The 24103-nt window shown below is 52.0% G+C and overlaps 1 protein-coding gene across 1 annotated transcript in view; it reads left to right on the top strand.

Annotated features, from left to right (window-relative positions):
* The first annotated feature begins 21935 nt into the window (after positions 1-21935).
* The window catches only part of PRDM16 (PR/SET domain 16), a 286725-nt gene continuing 284557 nt past the window's right edge, over positions 21936-24103 (top strand). The window contains exon 1 of the mRNA XM_063417376.1: positions 21936-22049. Coding sequence (XP_063273446.1) covers positions 22013-22049 — 37 coding nt within the window. The 5' untranslated portion in view covers positions 21936-22012. The remainder of the gene's footprint in view (positions 22050-24103) is intronic.

The following is a 24103-nucleotide window of genomic DNA, read 5'->3' as shown; positions in this document are numbered from 1 at the left end:
GGTTGGGTGTACACAACTGGGTGTCAGGGTTGTTGTTTTTTGAGATTTTCTTCGGGGTTGTTGTTTCTTGAGGTAATAAGGTTTTTTATCAGGGTTGCTGTTCTCTGGGAGTTTCTTTGGGGTTGCTGTTTCCTGAGGTAATAAATTTATTTGTCTTCTCTAGCCTTAAGTGTTCCACGCTGGAGCTAGAGACAACAAGCTGAGTCTGCCAGTGAATGTTTTTAAGGTTGTTTATTCTTTATTATTTCTCAGTTCTTTCTTAGCTCTGCCAGGCATCTCCAGCAGAGCAGGACACGCGGCAGATCAGAGAGTCTTGGACTTTTTGTGGTATTTCTCTGACCTACCTGCTGTTCACAACGTGCTTTTTATTTACAGAATTTTACCAATACTCACTACCTATGTTAACATGTCATTTCTACTCTAAACTAATCTTTGTAATACAACTTAACAGAAAATGGGGGAAAAGAACAAGAACAAGGAGGACAGGACCACTTTCTAATTCTTCTATCTTGCTTCTTCAAACCCATATACTAAAAATCCTAAATTCTACATTTACACTCTGTGATAAATTAACTACTACTTATTTTGAATTCTCTCAGCTTGTGATTCTTCACACACTGTGGGCATTCACTGCCATGGACAGGGATCAGAGGCAGTGCCCTCCTGGGCTCTGTGTGAGATTCTGACCCCCTTGTACAGATCCCAGACCCCCTGTCCGGTCTCCAAACCCTCCATGTTTTGGGAATTTACCTGGGGTACAAACATCTCTGCCCACAGGCAGCCTTTGCTTGTGTTGGAATTGCTGTTTAATCCAAATTTTTGGTTGGAATCTACCCCTGATTCCTCAGCACCTTCCCGGAGTCGCTGCAGCACCTTTGCCATGCGAGCTGCAGGGAAGGGTAATTAAATTTAATAGAAGCCACCCTTGCTTTGAAGCTGCCCTGGTTTTAGGGCCACAAGGAGAAGCAATTAAGCTCCAGCAGCCGTGGATTTAAGCTGAAGGTAGAGAGTAATTTATTTATTTATTTTAAAATGAAATTTCCTCAGTAAACGGATTTGAATTGTCAGATCTGATTGGATTTTAAAGCTATAGGGATTTCCTTCATTGGGAGTTTTGCTTCTCTTGAAGCAAAATGAAATTATTTCACAATTTCGTGATTTTATCAAAAATTAGTGTTTAAAGGAGGTAACAAGGAAAGGGAAAAATATTCTAGAATGCCATAATCAGTGCCAAAGTTACTTCTAACTATTTTAAAATAATTTTTAGGGGTTTCCCATAAAGGATCAGTTAAAAAAGGTCTGATTCCAGCACAGACATTATTCAGAAAAACAAACCAGTAACTCAGTTTATATTTAAAAGGAGAAAAGAATGGTCCTAAACTTCACCAACTCTTGGAAATATTTGAAGAACCTCAGCTAAGCCAGAGGCACAAGTGGAAAATCTCATTGGTTTTCATCTCTCTTCCCCTCCCAGAGGGATTCAGCACCTGAGTCCTGTGGGAGCAGCACCTTCTCCTCTGGGGGATCCTTCCCTCTGAGCTCCCTGGAATATTTGGGGTTTGGATTCTGAACATTATTTTTGACCTCATTAAAACCATTTCCTTTTAAAACCCAGCAAACCCCCAAAAGAGAGCCCAAATATAAATCAATGCAAATGCAATTACTGCAACTCCCCCTCCTCTGTGCCTCGGGGGTGGAAAAATCCATTGATTCTCTGCTGTAATTTATAATTTATAATTTATCTGGGAAGTGGGAGCAGCCCACCTCACCTCCAATGGAGGATGAAGTGAAGGGAACTGGGAGAATGAAATGAAGGTAACTGAGAGGAGTATTAATTAATTAATTAAATATTAATTACCAAGTGTGGCTGTGTCTTGGGTGGCAATGCAAGGTGTAACCAAAAGTTTGTATTCTATAATCAGCTGTTAGAACCAGTTGGGGAAATGTTTTCTTTATCTCTTCCAGGGGGATCTTTGGTTAATGGGCCAGCTGTTACTGGGGTAGTGTTCTTTATATCTTCCAGGACCTATCCTTCATAATTCCAGGGGAATATCTGCTGTTAAAGCCAGCTGGGGCAGGGTTCTTTATATCTTCCAGGACCTAAACCTCATAACTCCAGGGGAATATGTTCTTTGTCTCTTCCAGGACCCATCCTCCCTCCAGGGGATATCTGCTGTTCATGGGAAGGGAAGGGAAGGTGCGGGAAGGTGCGGGAAGGTGCGGGAAGGTGCGGGAAGGTGCGGGAAGGGAAGGGAAGGGAAGGGAAGGGAAGGGAAGGGAAGGGAAGGGAAGGGAAGGGAAGGGAAGGGAAGGGAAGGGAAGGGAAGGGAAGGGAAGGGAAGGGAAGGGAAGGGAAGGGAAGGGAAGGGAAGGGAAGGGAAGGGAAGGGAAGGGAAGGGAAGGGAAGGGAAGGGAAGGGAAGGGAAGGGAAGGGAAGGGAAGGGAAGGGAAGGGAAGGGAAGGGAAGGTGCGGGAAGGTGCGGGAAGGTGCGGGAAGGGAAGGGAAGGTGCGGGAAGGTGCGGGAAGGGAAGGGAAGGGAAGGGAAGGGAAGGGAAGGGAAGGGAAGGGAAGGGAAGGGAAGGGAAGGGAAGGGAAGGGAAGGGAAGGGAAGGGAAGGGAAGGGAAGGGAAGGGAAGGGAAGGGAAGGGAAGGGAAGGGAAGGGAAGGGAAGGGAAGGGAAGGGAAGGGAAGGGAAGGGAAGGGAAGGGAAGGGAAGGGAAGGGAAGGGAAGGGAAGGGAAGGGAAGGGAAGGGAAGGGAAGGGAAGGGAAGGGAAGGGAAGGGAAGGGAAGGGAAGGTGCGGGAAGGGAAGGTGCGGGAAGGGAAGGGAAGGGAAGGGAAGGTGCGGGAAGGGAAGGGAAGGGAAGGTGCGGGAAGGGAAGGGAAGGTGCGGGAAGGGAAGGGAAGGTGCGGGAAGGGAAGGGAAGGTGCGGGAAGGGAAGGGAAGGTGCGGGAAGGGAAGGGAAGGGAAGGGAAGGGAAGGGAAGGGAAGGGAAGGGAAGGGAAGGGAAGGGAAGGGAAGGGAAGGGAAGGGAAGGGAAGGGAAGGGAAGGGAAGGGAAGGGAAGGGAAGGGAAGGGAAGGGAAGGGAAGGGAAGGGAAGGGAAGGGAAGGGAAGGGAAGGGAAGGGAAGGGAAGGGAAGGGAAGGGAAGGGAAGGGAAGGGAAGGGAAGGGAAGGGAAGGGAAGGGAAGGGAAGGTGCGGGAAGGGAAGGGAAGGTGCGGGAAGGGAAGGTGCGGGAAGGGAAGGTGCGGGAAGGGAAGGTGCGGGAAGGGAAGGTGCGGGAAGGGAAGGGAAGGGAAGGTGCGGGAAGGGAAGGTGCGGGAAGGGAAGGGAAGGGAAGGGAAGGGAAGGGAAGGGAAGGGAAGGGAAGGGAAGGGAAGGGAAGGGAAGGGAAGGGAAGGGAAGGGAAGGGAAGGGAAGGGAAGGGAAGGGAAGGGAAGGGAAGGGAAGGGAAGGGAAGGGAAGGGAAGGGAAGGGAAGGGAAGGGAAGGGAAGGGAAGGGAAGGGAAGGGAAGGGAAGGGAAGGTGCGGGAAGGGAAGGGAAGGGAAGGTGCGGGAAGGTGCGGGAAGGGAAGGGAAGGTGCGGGAAGGGAAGGTGCGGGAAGGGAAGGTGCGGGAAGGGAAGGTGCGGGAAGGGAAGGTGCGGGAAGGGAAGGGAAGGTGCGGGAAGGGAAGGTGCGGGAAGGGAAGGTGCGGGAAGGGAAGGGAAGGGAAGGGAAGGGAAGGGAAGGGAAGGGAAGGGAAGGGAAGGGAAGGGAAGGGAAGGGAAGGGAAGGGAAGGGAAGGGAAGGGAAGGGAAGGGAAGGGAAGGGAAGGGAAGGGAAGGGAAGGGAAGGGAAGGGAAGGGAAGGGAAGGGAAGGGAAGGGAAGGGAAGGGAAGGGAAGGGAAGGGAAGGGAAGGGAAGGGAAGGGAAGGGAAGGGAAGGGAAGGGAAGGGAAGGGAAGGGAAGGGAAGGGAAGGGAAGGGAAGGGAAGGGAAGGGAAGGGAAGGGAAGGGAAGGGAAGGTGCGGGAAGGGAAGGGAAGGTGCGGGAAGGGAAGGGAAGGTGCGGGAAGGTGCGGGAAGGTGCGGGAAGGTGCGGGAAGGTGCGGGAAGGTGCGGGAAGGTGCGGGAAGGGAAGGGAAGGGAAGGGAAGGGAAGGTGCGGGAAGGTGCGGGAAGGTGCGGGAAGGTGCGGGAAGGTGCGGGAAGGTGCGGGAAGGTGCGGGAAGGTGCGGGAAGGGAAGGGAAGGGAAGGGAAGGGAAGGGAAGGGAAGGGAAGGGAAGGGAAGGGAAGGGAAGGGAAGGGAAGGGAAGGGAAGGGAAGGGAAGGGAAGGGAAGGGAAGGGAAGGGAAGGGAAGGGAAGGGAAGGGAAGGGAAGGGAAGGGAAGGGAAGGGAAGGGAAGGGAAGGGAAGGGAAGGGAAGGGAAGGGAAGGGAAGGGAAGGGAAGGGAAGGGAAGGGAAGGGAAGGGAAGGGAAGGGAAGGGAAGGGAAGGGAAGGGAAGGGAAGGGAAGGGGTGTTCACAGAGTGACACCCAGAGAGCTCTGAGTGCTTTAATGAGATTTCACCCTCAGAGAGCATTGCTGATGTAATCCCAGATGGATCCATTGATACCAAACCCATTTCATGTCCAGGCACCCAGGTCAGCTCCTGCCAGCCCCAAATCCTTCAACAAGGCCTCATTACGGGGCTGCAGCACTCCAGGGGCTGGGCTGGCCTGGCTGTTCCCGTTCCCCTCCCAGGCACAACTCTGCTCAAGGGCACACACGAGATTGCAGAACTGGCACTTGTCCCCTGCCCCAGACTCCTTTCACCCTCCTGGTCACCTTGGGTTGCCATGGCTCCACTGGGAATTCATTCCCTCACTTTTTATTTCAGTTTGATTTCAGAGGGGCTGAGGTCTCAGTCATTTGGGATTTGATTCCCTCAGCTCCCATACCCCAGGAGCTTTTCCAGGTGGAGATGTCCCTGCCTGGAGCAGCCTGCAGCTCCTCAGGGTCATTACCCACACACACACACACTGATTTTATTAAGCCATTCCATGCAAGGATTTTATGTATGTATATATATATTTATTTATATTTTTTTTTATTTGGAAAACTTCAGAGTGCTGTTTTTTCACACGCAGTAAAGTTAGCTTTGCTGAGATTCATTAGTCCCCTTTCCCCCCTGTGTGTAAATGGATCTCTCTCAGTTATGCAATGCAAGGGTACACAACCATGAAAAGTGCAGAGCCAGCCAAAAAAAGCATTGTTCTGAACTCGGACGTGTAAAATATTCATATTCAATAATAAAAAAATAATAAAAAAACCCAACCACCCAGCCCTTCATAAAAAATTCACGGTGTAAAGTATGCATTGTCCTGCCATCCCCAGGGCTGCAGCCCCTTCCCAGCCCAACACGTCCCAGGGGTTTTCACTGCCTCGATTAATTCCAAACTGATTCACCCGGGATTGGGCGCCTGAATTGATTCTGATTTCTCTGAATCAGAGAAAACCGTGGGCCCACGGCTGCAGGAGCAGCTGGGGCTGCTCAGAGCACCCAGGGGGTTGTGACAGGGCTGTCCCCGTGCTGGTGGCACCCAGGAGAGCTCTCCCAGCAGGGTTTGGGTCCCCTCATCACCCCTTAATGAGCAAATTCCCGGGGATAACGGGGCTGAGCAGCTCCCCAGGGAGAAGGGGGCACTCTGAGAATGCCCTGAGGGGTCTCCATCCCTCTTGCCCTGCAGAACCTCACAGGGAAGGAGGACAGGAAGGATCCTGTGGTGCCAAAGGGAAGCACAGACGGGGAAAGAACCACCTGGCTGAAGGTTTCAGCAGAGCCAGGGCTGCTCTCCTGAATTCCCTCCTTCTCTGCTCCCTGGGAATGGCTGGAGCTGTGCCAGGGGAGGTTCAGGTCGGATTTTGAGAAAATTCTTCTCTTAAAGGGTGCCCAGGCTCCCCAGGGGAGGGGCACAGCCCCAAGAGCTCCAGGAGGGTTTGGACACCCCTCCAGGGATGCCCAGGCTGGGATTTTTGGGGTGTCTGTGCAGGAGCAGGGCTTGGATCAATGACCCTATGCCTCCCTTCCAGCTCAGCGTACCCTGGCTCTGCGATTCTGTGATTTAATTCAGATTTTTCTGCCTCCCCACCTACTGCTGGAGCTGCCTCCGTGTGTGTGTCCCAGGGGGTGGCACAGGGCAGGACAGGGCAGGACAGAGGGGACTGGGCAGCATCACCTGGGACTGGAACTAAACCTGGGCCTGCCCAACAGGTGCCCTGAGCTGCTTTTTTATCATTAAAAACCACCAAGTGGGACCCAGGAGCCCAGCACTGGAGGAGAATATTAAAATGTTATTATGAGCATTGCTTAAAAAAAAAAAAAAAGAGAACTCAGGAACAGGAGGAAGGGCTCTGGCACTTCAATTTTATGAAGATATATGAGAGAAAAGAATGAGAAACTCCAAAAAAACAATGCCTGAGATGTTTCTTTTATCTAAAGTACGACCAGTTCAACATTTTACACAGAATGAGTCTCAAGGAGCATAAATCAGGGGATGGAAGAGATGTTTTAAAAAGGCCTCCAAATATAATTTCTTTACCTCCCACGTTCTCAGGCCAAATATTTTAAATGGAAAAGCATGTGGGACAAAGAGCATGGATATTTTCAGTGTCTTTAAGGACCATTCCCGGCAAGGTGATTTGTTCTGTGTCCCCAGTCTGATATTTATAAACAAGGAAAAAGGAAGGAGAGGAAGAAAACTCAGAAAAATCAGAAGCTGGGAAAGCTGTGACCACAAGTGACAGTGTGGAAATAATAATTAAAAAATGCCCTGATGAGACAGGCGTCAGCCATGGCTGGGATTTTTTTGGGGAAAAAAGGAGCTGAAATTGTTCTTGCTCAGTTCTGTTGGGTTGGTCAGATTTGAGCCACGGTGCTGGGATGCCTTGAAGGGAACTGGGAGGATGAAGTGGAGGGAACTGGGAGGATGAAGGGAACTGGGAGGATGAAATGAAGGGAATTGGGTAAATGAAATGAAGGAACTGGGAGAATGAAATGAAGAGAATTGGGTAAATGGGAACTGGGAGGATGAAATGAAGAAAATTGGGAGAAGGATGGAACTGGGAGGATGAAGTGAAGGGAACTGGGAGGATGAAATGAAAGGAACTGGGAGAACAAAATGAAGAGAACTGGGAGGATGAAGTGGAGGGAATTGGGAGAATGAAATGGAAGAGCTGGGAGAATAAAGGTAACTGGAAGGATGAAGGGAAGGGGACTGGAAGGATGAAGGGAAGGGAACTGGGAGGATGAAGGGAGCTGGGAGGATGAAATGAAGGGAACTGGGAGGATGAAGGGAACTGGGAGGATGGAATGAAGGGAACTGGGAAGATGAAGGGAACTGGGAGGATGAAGGGAAGGGAACTGGGAGGATGAAATGAAGGGAACTGGGAGGATGGAATGAAGGGAACTGGGAGGATGAAGTGAAGGGAACTGGAGGATGAAGTGCCCTTTGTGGCTTTGAGTAACCTCCCAGCAAATTCATCCCACCCCAATTCAGTGCATCCATCCCCTGTCCCTCAGTGCTCCTGCAGCCTCTGGGAATTTCCTGCTTGCTTTTTTCCAGGAATGTCTCCCTGGGAGCAAGGAGGGGAGCTCGGAGGTGTTGGAAACATTTCTGCCCCGAGGTTCCCCAGGCAGCTGGGACCGAGTGTGACCCTGCTGCTGGCAGAGCCCTGCTCTGACCCAGGAGCCCCCAGCCCCTGCAGAGATGTGGGAAGGTTCAGCCCCTCACACCCTTCTGCTCCCCTGACAAATCCAAGTGGAAATCCAGGCACTGCCAAGGCTGTTTCATTCCTGGATTGCTGCAGAGAGCAGCAGAGCCCTGCTGGAGGTCTGCTGACACCCTCTGAAGGACTTGCAGCCAGAATAATGTGGATTTCCTGGAAGCACATCCCCCCAGAGGAGCAGATCGAGGATTTTGAAGGTATCCAGGACAACAGCTCAGTGCTGGCTCCAGCTCTGCTGCTGTGAAGTCGTTGCCTCCAGTGGGTTGATGCAGGGCTGGGGGGTTTCACTGCTCCTTTGTGAGGGGAGGGATGGATCCCTGCACATCCAGAATGCCTGGGTAACCTCCAGCCTGCTCGAGAAGTTGCATTTCCAGACCCATCACAGGCTTTCCAGGGCAGGTCACCAACACCTGGCTCATCCCAGCTGACATCTGGAACTCAACCAAAAACCTTTAAACCCTGCCTAAGATAAGGGAGAGAGACAGGCTTCACCTGCACATGAGCTGCTGAGCTTTTATCATCTCCATTTGCTGGAAATAAAAGCTTTTGGGACTGAGTTCCTGATTTAATTCTCTTCTTTATCAGTAGAACTGATGGTGCTGAAGTGCTGTGGAAAAAGATGAAATCCACTTCCAGAGCGAGATGATTTTTTGTCATTGCAAGTTTGTACCTGAAATTTGGAAGAAGTGAACAAACAAAAAATGTTACTGAGGATATTTAAAAGTGAAAATCGATGTGCTCAAAGATCCCAGCAGTGAACAGAATTAACCCAGCCCTAACTCCCAGTGCCAGACCCCCAAAATCTCCAGTCCCACCCTCAGGCTGCCAGAGTAATTTAACAGCAGTTCCATCACCCTGAGCCACCCCCAAAGGTTTTTAATCCCAGTTTGTGTTTACCAGGAAGTGTCCATGTCGCCAGCAACTGGATGTGAAGTTTGATTAAACCCAACAACATTCCATGAAATTACATCAGAGTCTTTTTTCCTCCTTGTTTGTCCCAAGGAATTCCCCAATTCCAAACCTCTTCCAACTGGCACCGTCCTGAGCTCCACTATCAGTGCAGTCTGTGATGGTTCCAATTTTTCTGCTGAGGGATTCCATTAAATCCAAATAATTCTTTCCATGGGGGATTACAGAGCCACTCTGGTTTCAAACATTCCCATCCAGGAGCAAGGAACATTTTCTTGGGTGTCTGTCCCTTCCTTGGTTATGACAGACAACATTTGTCTTGCCCATTTCAGTAATTTCCTTCCTAATAATTCAATTCCTAAAGGAAGCTGATGGAACAGCCCACTGTAAATCTAAGTCCTTTTATTTTTGGCTGAATGCCCTTGGATTACTAATTCCACATAAATTACATGACTCAGTGTTCCCCGTTTCAGAGACTGAAATGCTTCTGCCTGAGATAAAAACTCACCTGGAGGAGCTGTCAGCCCCTGCTGGACACAGCTCACATTTGAGGGGAAATTGCTGCTGATTAACAAGAGTCTGGATCAAATGTCCATTCTCAAAAATTGGGATTTTCTGTTCCACTACCAGAGTCTGCTTTGGGGATTTTTAATTTTTTTATTTTATTTTTGGCAGTGGGGTTTAGAGCAGGAAAATAGGAAATGAACCGGAAAAATTTGAAGACTGCAGCAAACAAGAAAATCCTGGAAGGAGCAGACTCTGGAGATCCACCCCGGCCATTAATAACATGGAAAGATTTCATTAGGGGAAAGGGAGAGGGAAGAGAAGGAAGTGCAAGGAGGAGCACGGGATAAAAAAATCCTTTAAACCCCACACTTCTGGTTACAAACCAAAGAATCAAAAATCCACAAAACCATTTCAAGGTGGAAAAGATCTCCAAGACCACTGAGTCCAACCTTTCCCACCTTGTCCCCAGCCCTGAGTGCCACCCCCAGGGATTCCCTGGTGATTCCCAGCCTGAGCAGTGCCAGGGATTCCCTGGAGGGGAAGGGAGAGCAGAGAGGTCCTGGATGCTCCGTGGAGCTGCCAGGACCCTTTGCTCCCTTTTTCCCTGTGGATAACTCCCAGAAAAGCTGAATAATTTCATTTTCTGTGTGCAACAACGTTTGTTATTCCTGCTTGAAGGCCACTGGCACCAACCTGGCAGCTTTTTATGATGCTGGAGGGGAAATGGCACCTGAGGCAAGGTCCTGGAGAGCAGGGTGGAGGGAAAGGAAAAAAATCAGGAATTCTCCTTTCTGGAGAGCCCAGTCTGAGCCACATGTTCATCTGCTAAAGAAACACACAGCTGCTCTCTGCCTGCATTTATTGTTTAATTCATTCATGCTGCTTGTTGGAAACACCATCGTTAAAGCCCTTCTGGGGCAGGGTTTGCTTTAAAGAAAGCTCTCGGTGGAAAAGACTTTCCTTTAAATTTAGTACAAAAGAAAAGCCCAACCAGTTTTATTTATAGATCAGGGCATGAGAGATTTTCAGTGTTCAAGCCAGTGCTCTATCTCTGTTTCTCCCATAAAAACATGTTTAGCATTTTTTCTCATCCCACCAGAATAAAATTCTTTTATTGAGATTTTTTTTTCCCCCTTGCTAAAATGCAGCCACTTGAATGAATGACAAACAAATACTGGATTTACCCATTGAACAATTAATTTCATGAGTTGTGATTGTGTTCTTGGGTGACCTGAGCTGGGTTTTGGTTATTCTTTCATAGATCATCTCTTACTTCTGTGACTTTGGGGCAGTTTGGATACCTCAGGTTGTATTTCCCAGAGATCTGTACCAGATGTAGGATAAATTTGGGAGTTTTGTTAATATAGAAGCATCCAGAATTTCCTTGTGGAATGTCTGCTTGGAGGAGCAGTGAGAAAATGGAGAAATGGTCAGAAATTTGGCCTTTCCAACAACCTGAGCCATAAAATGAACAATTTCATGTCAGGTTGTGTTTATTGGGAGGGGGAAATGTTAATTTTTTTTTGTTTTGTTTGGGGAATGACAACACTGCCAACACATCTCGATTTCTGTTTATTCATAGTAAAATGCAGAATTTTTGGTGTCTTTCTTTAAAGTGATGGTTTTCCCTTTCCTGGTGAGGGTGGGTGGAGATAACCAGGTCCATCTGTAAAAAATGAAAGGATGAGGTGGTTATTGAGCAGAATTCTGACCTGCTTTGCTGGCGGGGCTTTCACAGAGCTCACTCAACAGGAGCTGCAACTCTTAACTGTTAAAAAAAGAAGTTGGGCTCAATGGCAGCTTGGTGAAATTTTGAATTTTTCCCATTTTATTGTTTCCCAGTCTTTTTTTAACCCTTGTTGTGCCCTGCCAGCCCATATTTAGTGGCTGACACACTTCAGAACCAAACGTTTCACTGCCAGGATGGTTCCCTGTGCTGAGCTTTGGGACAAAATCGCTGATTATGGCTCAGCTTCCCTTCCAAATGTCCAAGGTCTTTGTGATCTGGAGCTGAGTCATGTTCTGGGTTGCTTAAGAGTAATAATTTTACTATAATAATAGAAATAGAAGAAAGAAATAATAGAAAATTATCTAGTATTATATTATATTATATTATATTATATTATATTATATTATATTATATTATATTATATTATATTATATTATATTATATTATATGTTATTATATTATATGTTATTATATTATATGTTATTATATTATATGTTATTATATTATATGTTATTATATTATATGTTATTATATTATATTATATATATTATATTATAGTATAGTATAGTATATTGCAGTATATTGTAGTATATTGTAGTATATTGTATTGTATTGTAGTATATTGTAGTATATTGTATTGTATTGTAGTATATTGTAATAATAATATATAGAATTAATTAATAAAATATAAATAAAACCTAATCAATTTATTTATAAATTAATAAAATATATTGATTATATTATTTAATGATAATTTTATAGAAAATCTCTTCCCCATCTGAAGCAGTGCTGTCCCTTCTGGTGCACCCAAGCCCCTGGAGGTGTCCAGGGTGAGGCTGGGCAGGGTTTGGAGGAACCTGGGGGGGTGGAGGGGTCCCTGCCCATGGCAGGGCTGGGGTGAGCTGGGATTTAAGGTCCCCTCCACCCAAACCGGGCTGGGGTTCTGTGAATGGGCAGATCCTGAGTGTTGCTCTTCTTTGAGCCATTTATTCAGGAATTTGGGGCTTTGTGGGGTCTGAGATTTTGGGGTGGAGCTGGGAGGAACCCTGGTGGGACTGGGGAGTGCTGGGTCACTGAAATCCCCCGTGACAGAGCCTTGGTGAGGCTGTGACTGTCCCAGCCCAGCCAGAGGAGTTCCCTTCACGTGTTTGAGTCATTGCATGGATGATCTCACCCCATTATTTTGCACAGAGCTCCTCAGTTCACTCTATTTAACTTTATAATTCAGAGAAATGAAACCATTTCCTCATTTCTGCTGTCCCAAGGGAGCAAACCCACAGCTGAGGGGCAGTGGAGCAGCTCCTGATGTGTGGCAGGGCTGGAAGGATCCAGAGGGAGAACACGAGGAGGGCTGGAGGGGTCTGGGGTTTGTGGGGGTGGGATGTGCCTGCCTGGGCCCTCTCTGCTCTTTAGGGGGGTTTGTTCTCTTTATTCTCCAAGCAGGAGCTCTGCCCAAGCATCCTGCACAGCTTTGTCATTGCAGGGAGGATAAAAACCACCTGCTTGCACCTATAATTTGTTTTTCTCCTGTATTCTATCACCAGGGAGTCTGGAAGTTGCTTTTCCAGCAGCAGAGTGGGCACAGTGAATGAACAAAACAGGATTTTACGGGGAAGGCTGGATAAAACAAGGTGTCCCCTTTTTATCAAATTGGCTCTGAGTTTGCAGCTTGCTGTGCTGCTGTTTTATAAATCGCTTCATCCTTTATTCAGAAACTTTATTTCCTTCTACCAGCGTGGAATCCCAGGCTGGCCTGGGTTGGAAGGGACCTTCAAGCTCATTCCATGGGCAGGGCAGGGACACCCTCCACTCTCCCAGGCTGCTCAGAGCTCCATCCAACCCGGCCTTGGACACTTCCAGAGATGGAGCATCCTCAGGCTGAGCCAGAATTTCTCATCCAGACTTTTGTTTGACCCAGGTGCCAGTGTAATATTTTATTTCAATGCCAACTGTGAAAGCCTTTCTCTCTCACAGGCTGTAAATCAGCGTTTTCAGGTTTTCTGACAAGGAACAGTGAGAGAGGCTGGTGCTTTCCCAACTGGGCCATTCCTTCCCCAAAATTCTGCTCTTTCCTCTGGTTTAGCACCAATCTCTGCAGGAATAACCCAGTGGAACATGAGTCACTGCAGGGACCAGAGCCTGGGCGAGGTGGGCTCCTGGCTTATAAATGGCACAATTGTAGATACAGGAGTGCAAGGGCTGCTCTGCTTGGAAAGCTGGCTGGAAAATAGCACTCATGAGGTAGGCAGGCATTTACATCCACAGGAACCACTGGCTATTTTGTATATATTTGCATTTCATTTTCTAACCACACTTCTGGAGCTCGGTTTTTAACTATTCATTGATGAGCTTATCACGGGCTGCGCCTCACAGTGAAATTGTGGCGTCCCTGTGGGGCTGCCACGGGCTGTCATTTGGCCAATTTCTGGGCTAAAAAGCCACCAGCAAGGTGGGGAAGCTCCCTGTTGGATGTTTGATGTGTTATTTTTGTGTTAATGAAGTTATGGGAGGGTCTGTGTGAAACTTGAGGTGTCAGAATGCAAAGAACTCTGACACTGTTTGTCCATTGCTGTTTCAACCCGAATCTCTGAAAAGAATGAGGAATTCGTTCTTCCACCTGTAAAAAACCTCACGATAAACGTGCATTTGTGAGTGGAGAAAGGTTTTTCTCTCAATCCAAGCCTCTGCTCGCTCCTGGCGGGGTGAGCAGAGTCCCCCTGCCCTGGGAGAAGGGAGCTGGGGAGGGAACACCGCAGTGGCTTCGGGAGTTTTCACCTCCTCCGTGCAAACAGAACCAAAAAACGAAACTGTGGGGAGAGCAGAGACGGGGTTTAGCAGGCAGAACACAGGAATGGATCCCTGCGATGGGTAAATTTTGTCTTTCATCTTCCCTGAGCCAGGTGAGCAGGGCGCCCAGGAACCCAAGAAATTCCACTCCTGCACCCTCAAATCCACAAATTAAACCCCAAACTCCTGAGGAACCCCTGAGCTGTCCTGTCCTGCCTTGGCTGCGGTTCTCCTGTGCCTGAGAGGCTTTTTGGGCTCAGCCGTTCCCTGAGACTGATGCGACACCTCGGGGGAGGACACATTTCCCAAAACATCATTTCCCGCGGATTAAAACCCGCGTTTAAAGAGAATTCCCACCTCGTTGTAAGCACGTTTAGGAGGTTATGAGTGGGACACACCGAGAGGGGGGACACGAGGTGATCCAAGGCATTCCTGCCGGGATTCTGCTCAGCTTGGCCGGCTCTGCCCGAGGAATGAGGTTGACTCATTCTTCCTGGATGCGGTCCACCTCTCATGGAAATCGATGGAATTCTTTCTTGCTGCGTTTTTAACACATGTTCTTACAGTTACTTTCTCCAGCAAGCCCTCGTTTGTAAATCTACATGAACTCTTGGTTCCCTGCGGTTAAAAATATTATTTTTTCGGTAGTGATGGGCCAGTCGCTCCGAGAGTCCCGTAAATACTTTCCCATCTCTGGTTATGATCCGCAGAGCCGAGCACAGGAGCTCTTTGTGCTCTCTGCGCTTACACCATTTCATTGATTCCGCCTTGAAGGTCAGCGGGGAGAGCCGGGGGGTTCGGGGGGGTCCCCAGCATCGGGGCTGTCCCCCCTGGGCCGGGGCGGGGGTCCCGGGGGGCCGGGCCGGTCCCCCCCGCCCGGGCAGCGCGTCCCTCCCGCTGCATCTCTCGGGAGCGAAGGATGACGGCGACATCACCTCACACCCCATCAGCTTTTTGCCTTCCCCCCCCGGCCCGTGAGTTATGCTCTGAACTGCCTTTTTAAAGATTTTTTTTTCTTTTTTTTTTTTTTTAGGAGCCGCTTTGTATTAAATGAATAAAATATGTTCGTGTCCCGTCGGGTCCCTGTTCGTTTCCATTCCGCCCCTTTATAAAAAAAGGAGTTAATCAGGAATGAGTTGCCACCGGCTTTTTGCAGTTTATCGCATTCCCCAGAGGAGTTTTACATCCTCAGCCCATTGGACCATCATCTTTTAATCCTAAAAAGAAAACTCTGCTGTGCATGGGGGTGTTTGAACGCAGAGATCCCGGCGCCTTGTAAACAGGTTGTGTTTGGGTTTTTTTTTTCCCCCAAACCCAGTAAGAATTTAGGGTCTGCGTTTATTTTATGCTCTCGCAGATGCTTCTGGTATCAAAATCTCGCCGCGTGAATTTGTTCAGCTGTAGAAGAACAGCGTCTGTCCAGCCCCGAGAATGTTTTCAGGTGTTCTGGGAACGGATAAATGTTTCCGATTTTAGAACGCTGTTAGTGTTTAAAGCAAAAGGAGCATTCGGGGAAGGGTTTGAGTCTTTATTTTTCCTGTTTGTTAGGGGAAAAAAAAAAGAAAAAAAAAAAAAAGTGTTCTTAATTATGACTCGCGGGGTGGGGGGGATGCTTGGAAATCTCCTCCAGAAAAGTAATTCTAAACAGTGAAGAAGAAAAAAAAATAAAAGAAGGAAAAATGCTCTATGATGTTTTATTTTAATAATCCTTTGCAGGCATGTGAGCCGTGGTCTGAGGGAGGAAAAAAAAAATAAAGAAGTTTCAGGAAAAAGGCACGAACAATACCGCCTTTAAACCCAAATCTGCAAACTTCTGAGAATATGCCCTCGTATTGAATACACCGGATTTCTCTCCCGAGCGCAGGGGAAGGTTTTGTTCGTTTGGACAGTCTTTGAATACTGTTCTAAAACTTCTTTCAAGTGGGAACTGAAGAGAGAAATGTTAAGTTCTGGGAGGAGACAATAAGTTAGCATCTTTGAGCGGGGTCCCTTGCATGCAAATCAGCCTTTTGGCAATTTGGGGAGGTTTAATTGGAAGGTGGAAGCGTGGCAAGATAAGGCAGCGGGATGGGCCCCGCTGGGGCTCCGGGGGGAGCCGGGCCCCGCTCCTCACCTTGCCCGGGGACCCCCGCGCAGCCCCCGGCCCGCCCCGTCGGGCATCGCCGCTCTCCCCCCGCTCAGCTCCCAAAGATGCCTCGGAAATAAACCCCTCGCTCTGAACTTTTTATCATTTTCACCCCATTTTTGTCGCCTCTTTCCCCCCCTCTCCGCCCCCGGGACTCTGTGTCAGGCCTGGACGGCGCGTCCGCGGCTCCGGGCTGAGCGCGGCCCCTCCTCGGAATCGCTCCTCATTTCCCACTGCCTGCAAAGGTCTTGAACTCAATTAATAGCTAATAATTATCCAGCCAGCCCCCGTCCTTGGAGGGGGGAGCGCGAGTGAAGCAGGCGCGGGTCCCGCGGGGGCTCCGGGGGTGGCGGGGCCCTCCTTGGGTGTCCCCTTGGGGGCTCGGGCTGCTCTTGGGGGCTGAGCCCCGTCCCGCACACCCAGGGGCAGCAGAAGGAGGGGACACTGAGGGGACACCCCCCGAGGGCTCCTCGGGGTGCCCCAGGGCAGGGGAGTCACCCCCAGAGGGGGAAAGCTCCCAATTCGGGCAGGGCAGCAAATGGCGCTTGGGGGTTCAGCCCTTGCCACCCCCACGAAGATTGAATTGAAGCCAATCCCTCCCTGGCAGGAGCCCGGGAACGGCTGCGGGCCTGGCTCGGGGCTGCCGGGGAGGAGCGGGGGGTGCCCGGTCAGGGTACCCCAGGAGCGGGGCTGAGGGAGGGGGAGCCCCGGCGGCCGCTGCCTCCCCCCGCCAGCTGCGAGCCGGGGGCAGCTCTGGTGGTTCCGAGGGAAAGGGGCGGCTCAGATCGTTGTGGTGCCTTCAGAATTCCTCATTTCGGCTGAAAAATGCTCGATCGAAAATTGCCTCACGCGTACCTGTTTGCCAGGGCAAAACCTCCCCAAAAACCCCGGGGGAAGGAGAAAGCACAGCCCCGAGAGAGCGGGGCTTGGGCTCTTTCCATGACAAAACTCTGCTGAATTACAGCGCCCATCGTTTCCATTTTGCTTTCATTTGGCAAGCAATCTCCGGGCAAAAATATTTTGATCAAACGTCTAAAAAAAAATTGCTATAACTCCTTAATTTCCCTTCATTCCCAGAGACCGTCACGATTAAAACTGCTGTGTTTACATCCCTGAAACTGTCTGTTCATGGGAGACAACACTGCTCGATGTCTGACGATTGTAATTATAATCATGTTCAAGTTAGATATTCAAATGTAAATGGTGCTTTTCTTTTTCTTTTCTTTTCCCTTTTTTTTTTTTTTTTTTTTTTTAATTTTTTTTACTACTTCTCATTTTAGGACGTGAATTTTTACCTTCGCCGGGACCAGCAAGGCGCAGCCTCGCGCTGTGGAGTGTAACGAATTCGGAGGAATTCTTAGGGCTGAACGTGTTTTTTGAAAAATCTGAAATGGCAATTTACACGGTGTTCTTTCATGGCCAGAGGAGCCAGTGTTTTCTTCTAGAAATAAGAAAAAAAAAAAATAGACTGATCACCTCATTTTGATGCACAGACGGGTTTCAGTGCAGCTGGAATATTAGGGAAGAGGTGCAGGACAGTGAATGCAGGCACAGGTTGTGCAGCTATATTAAATTAATATTTCCCCCTGTATTTCACCGCTTAGAGGACCAGCGAGAGTGACTTAATTTCTTATTTTTTCCTGTACAAAATGCAGCCATTTCTGCCTTTCTCACTGGTGTTTATTCCGGCGCTTCTCAAAGGTTTTCGGGTAAAAAAATAAATTAATTTAAACCAATGAGAGTGTAAATAGGTCACTTCAGGAAAGGTCTGGCGGGTGGAGGATGTGACACTGAGCCCCATCACCCTCTACCTGCGCGGCTCCGGGTGGCACCGGCACCGGGGGGATCCCCCCAGCCGGGGTCTCGCCACCTCCTTACAGGGATGAGGGGCCGCAGCCACCTTTGGAGAGTTTGATTTTTATTATTTTTATGTTTTTCGCCTCTCCCCGGCCGCCAGCAGAGCCGCTGCTGGGACCGCGAGCTGCCCCCGCCGCCCGCCCGGGCTGAGGGATGCTCGGCGGGGGCTCCGCGGTGTCCCCGCAGCCCCGGGGGTGGCCCGGGGCTCCCGGCTGTCCTGAGCCGCCCCCTTGCGCCGGCTCCTCGCAGGGAGCGCGTCCCGGAGGTGTCGGAATTCCTCGGCGCTGCTCCATCGCGTGGGTGCGAGGCCGCTCCTCATCCCCCCGTGGGTGCGCGCTCCCGCCGCTAATTAGCGGCAGATTAGGAGGGGGGGAAAAAAAGAAAAAAAATCCCCAGGGAAGCGTGTGACATTCTCAGCGCCTGATCTGCGACCCCGCGGAGCTCAGCCCCGTCCTGTGCCACCGGGCTCTTGCGTAGTTTCAAATATTAATTCCCGGTTTAATCCCGCCGCAAACCGTGCGCAGAAACAAGGAGTGATTGATGCGAAAATCCTCGCGGAGGGGTTACCCGGGGCGTGCGGCAGCGCCCGGACAAGCTGGACAGGCTCAACCGATTTAATCTTCTTTACTGCTTGAAAATACTTGTGCGAAGGAGCTCGCCCATCGCCTTTCCCCTCTCCCGTGCCCCCCTGGGTGCCCACCCGAGTCCCGGGCTCCCGGGAGGGCCACGCGGGGAGCGGAGCCGGGCAGCTCCCACGCCGCGCTTCACCTGGAGCGCGTTTGCCAAGCCCGCCTCGTAAAATACCTGGGAACACATGGCTTGTGCTGGAGGTGCCAAGGAAACCCACCCGGCAATTCCTGCCGCTCCAGCGCCCCCTCCCCAGAGCTGCGGGGACCCCCCCACGCCGCGGGGGCTGAAATCTCGAGCAGTGGAGGCGCAAAGAGGGGCGAGGGCGGAGGGGATCGACCCCCACCAGGCTCATTTGAGTCCCGCCCGCTTCTCTGTGCCCCCAGACCCCACAGCCGCCCCCGGGCCCGGCCGTGCAGCTCCGCGGGTCCCTGTGCCCTGGCACGCGTGTGGGGCAGAGGGACTTGGCTGCTTCTTTCCCCGCAGGTTATTCAGTCCCGGTGGAAAACCGGCCGCTCTCCCTGGAGCGGTTTTCCCCTTCAGCCATCCCCGGGGTGCCCCAGGCTGGCCGCGGGCAGAGTTCGTGGGGAAGTGGCGGAGCACGGAGCGGCTCCAGGCCGGGCAGGGCCCCGGCTCCCTGCGCCGGCTCCTTGGCAGCCACCCGGCATGACCCGGCAGCGCCGAGAAGCTTCCTGGCGCTTCCCCCTTCCTCCAGGGTCATTAATTTGCCGTTCCCCGTGGAAGCGACACGCACTCGAACAGGTGCAGGCTGCAAAAGCCGGTGGCCGCCGCGGGATGCTCGCCCGGCGGGACACGGGGGGCTCCGGGGATTGCGGGGAGGCTGCGGGGCTCTCCCTGCCCTCCGCACACCTCGCCCCGGGGCTTTCCCCTCTCCTTCCACGGGGGGCTCAGAGCCGGGATGCAGAGAGGCACCCGTGGAGGCAGCGACAAGCCCCGGTGGGAGCAGGAGCGTGTCCCGCACACGCCGTCCCCGGAGCGCCCGGGCCCCTGCCCTCGCCGCCAGCCCCGCCGCTCCCCGCGCTGCTCGGGCTTAAAGCGAGCTGGGGAAACGGGGCTCGTTCCCGGGGACAGCCACAGCCCGCCCGTGCCCGCTGCGGGAAGGGATCCCACTCGTGTCGGGTGTGGCAGCGTGTCCTTCCCCACACGCACCGCAGCCCGCGGCCAGCACACCCCGGCACCGGCCTTTCCAAATTCGTTCTCGTCCTTTTATTTTTTTACCCCCACATTATTTTCACCCTTTTTTTTTTTTTTAGGGGTGTTTTTTTCCTCCTTTTCTCCCCCTTCCCTGGCCCGGCCTTGCCGCCCCTCTCCGTGCCCGCCGGCAGCTGCGGGAGCCCCGCTCCAGCCCGGCCGCTGCCGCCTCGGCCCGGCAGGAACGCGGCCGGAGCCGGGGACAGCCGGGGCAGCCCCAGCACTGCGGCTTTCCGTCCCTTCTCGGTGCCTTCGTTTGCAGAAGCATCACCTAAACCGTGGTCCCCCCACACCCACCCCAACCGCGCACCCCCGAAAGCGTTTTGCCTCTCCCCCAAAATCCCCGAGCGGCTCCGCCGGAGCGCGGCTGTTCCCCGCAGGAGCTGATTCCTGGGGGAGTCTGGATGATGGAGGTGCGGGGGGTTTTGGCAAGAAAACAAAAGCCGGGGTTGTGCGGGGCTCGGGCTGAGGGGGGCACGGCCGCGGTGCCCGCCCGGAGCTCCGAGCCCGCCGTGACCTTCGTTCCCCGGCTCGGGGACGGCACCGCGGCGATCCGGGGCGTCCTCGCCTCGCCAGCCGCGGCTCTCCCGCCTCTATCGGGTCTTCTGCCAGAAGACCTCTGCAATAACAGCGAGAAATAACCCGGGACGGCGTTTTCAAACTGAAACCCGCCCGTCCCGGCAGCGGCTCGGTGGGGGACGCGGGGACAGCGAGCGTCCAGGATGGCTGGGAGAACAATTTCAATGAGTTGGAAACACTCGGGCTCCTGTTTCACCGGTGAGGCTGGGAAGAGCTTGTTTTTCCAACCTCGGGGTGCCCGGCGCGCCGTGGAACGGCGTCCTCGAGGCAGGAATTCACAGGCACCGCTTCGGCATTTTTAGGCGACACGTGGCTCCGAGTTCCCTTCAAACGGATTTATTTTATTTGGCCTCCTGCTCCCCCACCCTTCCCTCGAACGCCGGCTCCTCGGTAGCATCTGAAAGGCCTCTGCTCCCATTTGCAATTAAGGAGTTTATTGAGGAGGGGAAAACCGGTAATTAGCAGGAATATTCCCCCCCTCCCCAGTTCCACCTGCAGGGCAGGAGTGCAGCTGGCGGAATGGCTTCCAGCAGCGACCTGACGCACCCACACAAGTTCTGCTTTGTTTTTTTGGGTGGTTTTTTTTGCGCTGCCCTTCGGTGCGAGGGCTCCCCGGGATGGGTCCGCACCTCCAGCGCGGAGCGCCGCGTTGCCCTCACCCCATTATTTTATGGAATGTTTAAGACGACGCGCGTTTCTCCCTCTCTCCATATTAATCTCATTAAATCCTACCTTTCAACCTTCTTCCGTGACCATCTGACCTGGCCACTTGAATTAAAATAGTGCTTTCTCCGCAGTCAAAGCCAGCACATCAATCACCGGCTATTTACACTTCGCTCCTCTCTTCAAAGCGGCTCTGCCCCAGCGCTCGCTACCTCCGCTCGGGGGGGAGCGGCCAGCTCCTGGGGGGCTCCCCGGCGCTCCGGGGGTGTCTGTCCTTCCTCTCCCCGCTTTGCTGGGGTGTCTGGCGGCTTCCCCGGTCCCTGGGGAGCGCTGCCCCAGCGCGCTGCCTTCCACCTGAAAGGCAGAGCGGAGCGGCCGCCCGCCCTCCCCGACCCCTCCCGGCGGGGCCCGGGGCCCTCCCGACGGAGCTGTCGCGACAAACCGAGGGTAAAACCCCCTCCGACACCGACAAACCCCAGCCGGGGGTGAGGAGCGAAGCTGCCGAACGCTGGAAAAAATTCTGGTAGAAACACGAGAAATACCGACAAAACACAACAGCGCAAGTTCTGTTATTTTAAAAGTTATTATTTTTAAAGTTAGGCAACCCCCCACCCCTGAGACGAAGGGGGAGAAGAAGGTTAAAAAAAAAAAATTAAAAAATAAGGAAGAAAATAAAGACAGACACTGGTTGAAAAGTTACATAAATAAACATTTTTCAGATTAAAAACAAAAGCATGTCCAAACTAGGAACGTTTACAAGATGACAACTGCTAGCAAACTTTCTCTACAGCATTGCTATTTAGTAGTAACAACAACAATAATAATAATAATAATATAATCACCTCTTTATAGGATGGCACCTTGATCCTTAAATATTGTCCAGTGTGTAAGGTCAGTGTGCGGAGGGTTAGGAGCGGAGAGGGCTGATTTTTCTTAAAGGGGCAGATCAGGGGAAGGCTGTGATGGTGCCGGCAGAGAGGAGGGGGCAGAGATAAGTGGTCTGAGGAAGAGGATAGGACCGAAAAAAAAAAAAAAAAAGAAGAAAAAAAAAAAAAAAAAAGAAAAAAAAAGAAAAAAAAAAGAAAGCCCGAACCAGCCCGATGATGATGAATACATTGGAAAGTTTTTTTGGCCCTGGTGAGGGTGTCAGATTGAATGCTCTGTGCGCATGTGCGAAGGTGTCCAAACTGACAATGCTGGGGAGATGAAGATAGTGTGTAGCTGCTTCTGGGCTCAAGGAGGAGGAGAGGAATCCACACGCCGACACGATGAGATCCAAGGCGAGGGCGAGAAAACTGCCCAAAAGTAGGTCCTTTCTCTCCCTTCTTCCGCGTACCGGCGGCGGGGCCGGGGGCACGGAGCCGGGCCGGGGGCTGCGCGGGGCTGAGCCCCTCTCGCCCTCCCCGCGGCCGCCGCCGCCCGCCCGCCCCTGGGCGCGGGTCCCCCCGCGCTGCCCCGCGCCGCTCCGCGCTGCCCCGCGCCGCTCCGCGCTACAGCGGGCTCGGCGGGCGGGCGGTGGGGGCCGGGGGAGAAAAGCGAAAGTTAGCTGGAAGTTGACGAAAGGGGATAGCGAGGAACTTTTTTTTTTTTTTTTTTTTTTTTTTTTTTTTTTTTTTTTATTGAGTCGTTCCAAGTCTTGTGAAATAATATTCCCGGGTCCTGAAATAGTGGGCGCTAGAGGTCTGCGTTTGGCATCTGCCGGCGGGAGCCGAGAGACGGAGCGCTGGAAGAGAGGGGGGAGAGAGACAGGCAGAGACGGCGGGGGGCGGTGGGGGGGGAGTGAGAGAAACCCTTCTGGTCTCGGGAACAATTATCGAGGAGAGGGAAGGAAGAGAATTTGTAGCAAAAATGGATCCGCTCTCTCAGTGAGGGGCTTTGGAGTCGCAGGTCCAGAGGGAAGATCCTGAAGGCAGCTCGGGTGTCCCAGCTGGGGGTTAAGAAGGTCTGGGGGAGGGGAGTGTGGGGGAGTGTCTTTAATTTTTAATTTTTTAAAATTTACTTGGGGGTGGAATTGCAGCTCGTAAGTCTCGCGCAGCTTTTTCCCCCTCCGTCCTCCAGCGGACCCTCTCCAGTTCGTTCTTTCTTTCGAGTGGTTTTTAGAGTGGATTTTCCGAGGAGGAGAGTGTGGCTTTTGTAGGGAAGAGCGGGTCCTCTCTGCCCCCGCTCCCGCAGAGTCCCGCTGCAAAGGCTCGGGATGGTTTCCCGGTGATTCCCTGTTGGGTTCCGGTGGCAGCGCTGGATCCTGGAGCCCGGACAGCCTGTCTGTCCTTATTATTATTATTATTAGAGTTATTATAATTATTATTATTATTACTACCATTGTTTAGTTTCTGTTTCGCTCTGCCTCGGTGCGAAATCTCTGGAGCTGCAGAAGTTCCAGCGCAGTCCGTGCCCCGCTGGAAACTCCGCTCGTTGCGCCCGGGGGAGCCTCGGGCGGGCAGCGCTTCCCTCGCGTGGGTTTCCACGGGAGCCCCCCGAGGGAGCCGGGGCCGCTCAGAGCCGGGCGTGGGGCGGGGGGATCCCCCCAGGTGAGGGGATCCCCCCCAGGTGAGGGGATCCCCCCAGGTGATGGGGGGCAGCCCCCCCTGCAAACCCCCTCGGGGTTCAGCTTCTCCCCGCGGCTGCCGAGGGGTCACGGGCGCTCCAGCGCTGCCACACGTGGGCTCCGAGGTTGATTTTGTCATCCAAGTTGGCGATTTCGGAGCCTTTCCGCGCCGCCAAGGTCAGCGGGCAGGGCTGGTGCCGCCCCCCGGGATGAGCCGCAGTCTCCCCGTTCCAGGGGGGTCCCTTCCCCAAACCCAGCGCGGCTCCCGGGGCTGCTTTTCCTTACAAAGTCGCTTTTGTCGCCGCGTTTGTCGCCGGCCCCGAGCTCCGGCCGCCGCTGCTGTATCGCGGCCGCCACGCAGCAGCCGCAGGCCCCGCGGTTCTCCTCGGTGTCGCGACATTTTCCAGCCCGCTCCAGGAAGGTCCCCCTGTCCCCAAAGTCTGTCCGTGTGTCCCCCAACACCTCCCCTGGCTCTGCGGGCACCAGCGCTGCTCAGGGCAGGGTGGGTCACTCTTTACGTGGGCAGCATTGTCACCCCATCGCTGGGGCGTTATTCGGGACGTTCTTTGAATTATTCCAGGGATTTTATTTTACTTTATTTTAGTTTTTTTCAATAAACACTCAGTTTAAGCGTCCCCGTTCAAATAATAACTTTTTTAAAAGTCGTCACTTATTGTTTTAGATTGTTTAAGTGAGGAATGATTTTCAGAGCTCTCTTGGCAGGAAAAGCGAAGTTCAATGGTTAAATAAGCCGGAATGTTTCACTTTTACTTTTTTTTTTTTTTCTTTTTTCTTTTTTCTCCTTTTCTTTTTA

This window comes from Prinia subflava, chromosome 21 (genome assembly GCF_021018805.1).
Source record: "Prinia subflava isolate CZ2003 ecotype Zambia chromosome 21, Cam_Psub_1.2, whole genome shotgun sequence".
NCBI lineage: Eukaryota > Metazoa > Chordata > Aves > Passeriformes > Cisticolidae > Prinia > Prinia subflava.
This window is presented reverse-complemented; position numbering and strand designations above follow the sequence as displayed.